This window comes from Priapulus caudatus, unplaced genomic scaffold (genome assembly GCF_000485595.1).
Source record: "Priapulus caudatus unplaced genomic scaffold, Priapulus_caudatus-5.0.1 Scaffold2194, whole genome shotgun sequence".
NCBI classification, from domain to species: Eukaryota; Metazoa; Priapulida; class Priapulimorpha; order Priapulimorphida; family Priapulidae; genus Priapulus; species Priapulus caudatus.
The window spans coordinates 19,366-26,346 of NW_014579255.1; the positions used below are offsets into that span (position 1 = coordinate 19,366).

The 6,981-nt window shown below is 47.9% G+C and overlaps 2 protein-coding genes across 2 annotated transcripts in view; both read right to left on the reverse strand.

Annotated features, from left to right (window-relative positions):
• Positions 1–436: 436 nt before the first annotated feature.
• On the reverse strand, positions 437–2,101 carry LOC106818376 (solute carrier family 13 member 2-like). The gene is made up of 4 exons (XM_014823091.1): positions 1,950–2,101; positions 1,626–1,793; positions 1,187–1,306; positions 437–536 (listed from the first exon to the last, which is right to left on the reverse strand). Exons 1-4 carry the CDS (start codon positions 2,042–2,044, stop codon positions 437–439), a joined length of 483 nt encoding a protein of 160 aa, XP_014678577.1. The 5' UTR covers positions 2,045–2,101.
• A 437-nt stretch (positions 2,102–2,538) lies between these two features.
• The window catches only part of LOC106818377 (solute carrier family 13 member 5-like), a 13,426-nt gene continuing 8,983 nt past the window's right edge, over positions 2,539–6,981 (reverse strand). The window contains exons 5-8 of the mRNA XM_014823092.1: positions 5,338–5,397; positions 4,747–4,908; positions 4,024–4,161; positions 2,539–2,966 (exon numbers count right to left, since the gene is read on the reverse strand). Coding sequence (XP_014678578.1) covers positions 2,784–2,966; positions 4,024–4,161; positions 4,747–4,908; positions 5,338–5,397 — 543 coding nt within the window. The 3' untranslated portion in view covers positions 2,539–2,783. The remainder of the gene's footprint in view (positions 2,967–4,023; positions 4,162–4,746; positions 4,909–5,337; positions 5,398–6,981) is intronic.

The following is a 6,981-nucleotide window of genomic DNA, read 5'->3' on the forward strand; positions in this document are numbered from 1 at the left end:
GTATTATGTAATATACAATACAATGTAAGTATATGTTAATACCATATAATAATACTATACAATATAATATAATATACAATAAGATATAATAGTATCTAATAATAGTATATAATACTATATGCATATAATAATGCCCTGCAATATAAGACGTACTATATATTTCTTAGAGATTTTTTAGTCTTAAGCGATTTTAGCCTTGAATATTTTTCATCGCGAGATATTTTCCATTTCGATCGTCTGATTTTGCACAGTCACGTGTTCATGCAGCGTACGTTGATTGGCCGGTGAACAGGTATAGCCGTTTGGTTAGGGTTCGGGGGAGTGGAGGGGGCGGTGCCTCTTTTCAACACGTAAAAGCGTCACGTGAGATGACGTCACGAAGGCGAGACGCATGAAGTGATGACGTCATGGCGTGGAGCAGACGATGCCGACGTGCTTACGTCATGTTGCCTAGTTTTGTGTATTCTTCCTTGATGACGGCCTCGACTGTTTTATCTGCCGTGTCGCGTCCCTTGATGAAGCATCCAAACAACGTCCTGCGAACCAATAACGACATGAGCAAGTTAAAACAAGTTAAAATAAAAGTAGTTAAAATAAAACAAAATAAGTTAAAGGTTATGAATCTTACCATGCATACATCCAGCATGACAATTACTATATTTCGCAGCATACCATGCTGAAACATGCACGCATATTGTATTATATTAACCCCATGATCACGCACATAAGGTTCGTGCACGGCGGAGGCACACTGACTAGTGTTTCAAGAAATGACTTTCCAAAACTACGTCATCCGTGTGACGTCACACGAGACGCGTCTTTCACATAATTCCTTTTGTGAACATATATATATATTTATTTATTTGTATACATATTGCAAATACATATTGCGAAATCGCGATAAAATACGTTTAGAGTATAGAAAATATTTTTTTACTAATGCATATACTTGAAAGATACCATAGCTACACATCACTAGCTTTAACAGACGTATTTAGAGGGGGGGTTCGCATAGTATAGTATAGCATAGCATAGTATAGGCTAATAGTATAGTAATAGTAATAGTAATAGTAATAGTAATAGTAATAGTAATAGTAATAGTAATAGTAATAGTAATAGTATAGTATAATAGATGAGCGTGTGTAATTCGATGCGTTTCTTCGCAACAGATGGCGCGAGCTGTTACCTCCATCCGAGAAAGTAGAGTTGCAGCCAGAGCCAGATGATGACGAGGATGATGACGGCGCTGGGTGCTGAGTAGAAGAACCACGTGGCAAAGTTGACGCCTGCTGCGTCGCCGTAAAACCTGCCGACGCACAAACCACGCTAGCTTACAACACAGGTGGCGCCACCTACAGCTCCGCCATGTTGTCGCACACGACTGTCATGGGTGGCGCTGCGGTTGTTATTGCCGTTGTCATTGTTATTGTTGTTGCTGTTGTCGTCGTCGTTGTCATTGTAGTTATTGTCGTGGTTTCATCATTGTCATCATCATCATCGCCACCGTCGTCATCATCACCATCATCATCATCATCGTTGTCATCATCGTAGTCATTTTCAGTGTCGTCACCATCATCATCATCATCATCGTCGTCATCATCATCATCAGTGTCGGTGGTACTTACTGTTCTATGAGACCGCTCATGACGAGGTTGGGCGGGGTTCCCGTGAGGGTGGCTGTGCCTCCTGCGCTAGCTCCGTAAGCTATAGCGATGAGCATGCCTTTAGCAAGATTGTGGTCCTCGGGCGTGCGCTGGTCGTCGGGAACCCCCGTAGATACCTCCGATATGTAGCTGTGAAAAAGGAAACCAACAAACACACTCACGTATTGATGGGTAGGTATCGATCACGACCTGTTATTGATGATGACGCGTGCGCGCGCGCGCGCGTGTGTGTGTGTGTGTGTGTGTGTGTGTGTGTGTGGGGGGGGGGGGGGTAGGGGTTCGTACCTTAAGCTTTGTTCTAGTTTTGCGTTGAGTTCTACTCCAGAGTCATATATGTCCGTCTGACTGGCCTGCGACCGGAGAGGGATGCGTCTCCTCATACTCCCCGCTTCCTTCTTCTTCTTCCTTCTCCTCGCCGTCGCGGGGGAAGGCTCCTCCTCACTGAAACCACAATGTCGTGTAGTAGCGGTGGCAGCCGCTAGATGGCGGTAGGTGAGCACTTTACGTGTATCACTAAGGAATGATGTTCGTGTCCGTATTCAACTTTAGCTCTATGTCTACCTAGAGAGAGAGGGGGAAGCGGGAAAGAGCGAGAGAGAGAGAGAGAGAGAGAGAGAGAGAGAGAGAGTGTATGTGAGCGAAAAAGAGACAGACAGAGACAGAGAGGGAAAGAGTGAAAAAGAGAGAGTGCGCGCGCGAAAGAGAGAGAGAGACAAACAGAGAGACATGGAGAGAGGAAGTGAGACGGACACAGACGGAGAAATAAAGAGAGGGCGAGGGGGAATAGAAAGCATAGAGGCTGAGAGAGAGGAAGAGGAGGAGAGAGAGAAACGGACAAATACGATCTCTCTCTCTCTCTCTCTCTCTCTCTCTCTCTCTCTCTCTCTCTCTCTCTCTCTCTCTCTCTTTCTCTTTCTCTATCTTCTCGGTACGTCTATTGTTGCCATTGTATTCGCGTGTATATTTAAAAAAAAGTGCGTTTGACGCTTAAATTCACCGTTCGACATCTCCCACCAACACCACCGGTACACCTCTCCCACCGGCACCATCGGTCAACATCTCCCAGCGGCACACCACCAGCAGCAGCAGCAGTAGTGTAATGGCTAGGCGTCACGTGACTCATAGCGCCGTGACGTTGAAGGCGTCTGCCGCAGCCTCCGTTGTCGTGGCAACGATGCGCGGCACGACCTCTGCCGCCCAGTCCGGATACTCTCCGAAGCCGAAAACCCAGACACCGTACGTATTGACGAGCAGCACGACCAGCAAGATGCCACACAGATTCATCAACGCTCCCGTCTTCACCTGCAGCAGCGAGAGAGCGTCAACAAGAGAACGTCAGCGCGGGCCGGACGCGTGATTTTTTTTCCTAGGTCAATCAAGAACATAGGGCTTTAACGAGCGCTGCCATTGGTTGATACAAATCACGTGCCTCAAACTCCTGTTTTATGGTGCATTCACTGCATTGTGACCCTAACCCTAACCCTAACCCTAACCCTAACCCTAACCCTAATCCTAACTCTAACCCAAACCCTATTTAAAAAAACATATAAGAAATTTAATTTTTAATAGTTGTAAAAATTAATTGTTGTTATTAAAATGTTGTAAATATATCATGTAAATATTTGCGTTAATTGGAAAAAAAATGATAAACAGATAAACAACAAAATAATTAGAAAACGGATCGGATCTTACGACCTTTCACACTTAACGCACGCGATGTACGCGCTATGCTATCGAGACATACCGAACTAATAATTTTGGATGCGCTATGTATATTACGATATTGTGACGTCATTGAGCGACAAGACAAGCTCAACCAATAGCAACGCTCATTACAGCCCTATGTTCTTGATTCACCTAGGAAAAAAAGTCACGCGGGCCGGACGTCCGGTTACGACATGGCGGGGATTGATGACGTCATCGCGTCTTCCGGATTTTCTTACAGTTTATAACGCGTAAAGGTCAAAGCGTTAAAGTTTAGAAGGCAGTGTTAGCTAGGTACTACAAGTAATAGCGAAATCTATATCTAGTATAATATATCTAGTATATATATATATATATATATATAGTAGAGCTCAATTCAGCAGTTTTAGTGGCAAGAAGAAAGAGTCGCAAAAAGTTAACAAGTTGCTGAACTTTTTGCTAAAAACGAGGCCACTCACAAATAACCGTGAACAAAAACCTTAAAGACGTCGGGGTAAGAAGTGTGTATGTGTGTGCGCGTGCGTGCATGCGTGCACGCACGCACGCACGCACGCGTGCGTGCGTGCGTGCGCGTGTGCGTGTTTTTTTCACTATGCGTGAGCGCCCGTGAGCACACATGCGCGCCTGACTTCGCGTGACGTCACGCGTGACGTACCATGTCAACGACCTGCAGGTCACCGGTAGCAAAGACGATGGCGTTCGGTGGCGTTGCTACGGGCAACATGAAGGAGAAAGAGGATGCTATCGTTGATGGGAACATCAGGTACAGAGGACTGACGTTCATGACTGCCGCCTGCAAGCACCAACACATACACGAATACAATCACGAATATAAGCACGAATACAAGCACGAATGTAGGCACGAATGTAGGCACGAACACAAGCACGAATAATAGTACGTGCTAGCACGTTTGTATACGTCGCCGCTAATAGGTATAAATAATAAAAGCACATGTTATCATAATAATTATGGATATTATTACATATGGGTTATTATTGTAGTGGAAGCTAATAAATATGTTATAAATTACATAAATAAATGTATAATAGGTATTATACGGTATTACCCGTAAATCAATAGTGCTGTCATATCCCCTGTGCTATATTTATATATGTACTGACACTCACACACGCATGCACACGCGCACACACGCGCGCACATACACACGCACATACACGCACACACACGCATGCACACGCGCACACACACACGCACATACACACGCACACACACGCACACACGCATGCAAGCACATACGGCTTCGCACAATTTGATCAACCGTCGTAGCTCGCTGAATAGTGCATGCTGGCGCCATCTGTTAGCCAGAAACTTTGCTGCACGCTCTCTCTCTCTCTCTCTCTGTATGGCGGTTCGTACCTTAGAAGCTTTGTTCTTAGTTTGCGTTGACGTTCTCACTCCAGAGTCATATATTCCGTCTGACTGCCTCGCGACCGGAGAGGGATGCGCTCCTCCATACTGCGCCGCTTCCTTCTTCTTCTTCTGCTTCTCCTCGCCGTCCGAGGGGAAGGCTCCTTCCCACTGAAACCACCAAATGTGCGTGTAGTAGCGGTCGGGCAGCCGCCTAGATGGGGGTAGGTGACAGCTTTAACGTGTGATCACTAAGGTAATGATGTTGTGTCGTATTCAACTTAGCTCTCATGTCTACCTAGAGAGAGAGGGGAGGAAGCGGGAAGAGCGAGGAAGAGAGAGAGAGGACGAGAGAGAGAAGAGATGAGGAGAGAAGAGAGTGTATGTGACCGCGAAAAAGAGACAGACAGACGGACAGAGAGGGAAAGAGTGAAAAAAGAGAGAGTGCGCGCGCGAAAAGAGAAGAGAGACAAACAGAGAGACCATGGAGAGAGTGAAGTGCAGAGCGGGACAACAGACGGAGAAATAAAGAGAAGGGCGAGGGGAATAGAAAGGCATAGAGGCTGAAGAGAGGAAGAGGAGGAGAGAGAAGAAACGGACCAAGATACCGTAAGGCAGAGAGAGAGAGAGAGAGAGAGAGAGAGAGAGAGAGATGAGAGAAGAGAGAGGAAGATGAGAGAGAGAAGAGAGAGAGAGAGAAGAGAGAGAGAGAGAGAGAGAGAGGGAGAGAGAGAGAGAGAGAGTGAGACGAGAGAGAGAGGCACGAGGAGAGAGAGAGAGCAGAAGCTACGATAGAGGAGCAGAAGACTCGTTAGTGATTGGTTTGCTATGTACTCAGGTATACGGAGCTAATGGTCCTCGTCATCGACAATAGGAGGAGTATGTTATGTCCGCATCCTCCCCCCGGTGCAAACTCCTCCATGCCTCCCTGCAGCCACCAGTCCCGTCCGCCACCTCCTCCTGGAACGTCTTCGCCTCCTTCCCTACCTGCGTGATGCGTGATTTGCTGTCCGCGTCGGTGGCGGCTGCTGCCTGCTTGCTCTTTTCGCCTGCCTTAAGCTGCGCGCCGCGCCAACTCAGGAAAAGTTCCGTCTGCTGGCATTCGTCAGATGTGCGTCGACGCAGCTCCCCTCGTGGCTGCTAGCGTCGTCGTAGGGGGTTGTGCGCACCGCCGTGAGGGTCTCGCCATCTTCCAGGATGTGGTCTGGGAGTCTAGGCGTCGTCTGGTTGTCGCGCGAACTCCGGGTTGCTCCATCTCCATGCGTTAACGGTTGAAAAAACCTGAAAGATTTTAACGCGATTTCCAGCCGTTTGACACCTTGAGTTCGTCTGGCTTATAGTTACTAGCGTAGCGGCAAAGTGAGGTTTTGCGGTCGAAACCTAACTAATAACGCTAGCACTGTGTGCTATGGTATGTGATATGTGTAGTGTGTGTGTGTGCTGGCCGGTGGCGGTGCGTGGCGTGGCGTGTGTATGGCGTCGTGTTGCGTGCGTGGCGTGTGCGTGTGCACGCGTTTTTTTTTCCCACGAGACTTCCGGACCCCAGCGCATCAGCGCACTCCGCATTCACTCGACTTCTCGAAGCAACATATGTAAATTTATTACAACCTATAAGCCTTGAACCTAACACTAACTATAATGCCAACCAAGGTTTGTCTTATATACGCACAATATATTACAAATCACCTATCTGTGGTGGGTCCGGCGAACTCATCGGTCGGGAAAAAAATTCTCTACCCGCCGCTCCTCCCGCCCATGATCGCTGCCTAGCATCATACGCTGCCTGCCTGCTACTGCTGATGCTACTGGCTGAGCTACTGCTGCTAGTACTGGCTACTGCTGCTGCCCTGCTTACTGCTACTACTACTACCTAGCTACTACTACCGCTGCTACTACTGCTGCTGGCTGCTACTGCTGCCTGTGCTACTGCTGGACTGCTACTGCTGCGGCTGGCTACGCTACTGCCTACTGCTACTACTGCTGCTACTGCTGCTATTGCTGCTACTGCTACTGCCGCTGCTGCTGCCTCTGACGCTTCTGGCTGCTGCTGCTGCTTGGCTGCTGCAGCTGCTACTGCTGCTGCTGAGCTACTGCTACTGCCTGGCTGCCTACTGCTGCTGTACTGCTACTGCTAGCGCACCTAGCACTGCTACTAGCTCTCCTGCTACTGCTGCTTAGCTGCTGCTACTGCTACTGCTGCATGCCTGCTGCTACTGCTTACTGCTACTGCCTACTGCCTGCCTG

Coding starts and splice junctions, on each gene's coding strand:
- LOC106818376 (XM_014823091.1), bottom strand. CDS start 2,044: ATGAGGAGACGCATCCCTCTCCGGTCGCAGGCCAGTCAGACGGACATA. Junction 1,794..1,949: donor AAACTAGAACAAAGCTTAAG/GTACGAACCCCT, acceptor CCTTTTTCACAG/CTACATATCGGAGGTATCTA. Junction 537..1,186: donor CTCTACTTTCTCGGATGGAG/GTAACAGCTCGC, acceptor ATTGGTTCGCAG/GACGTTGTTTGGATGCTTCA.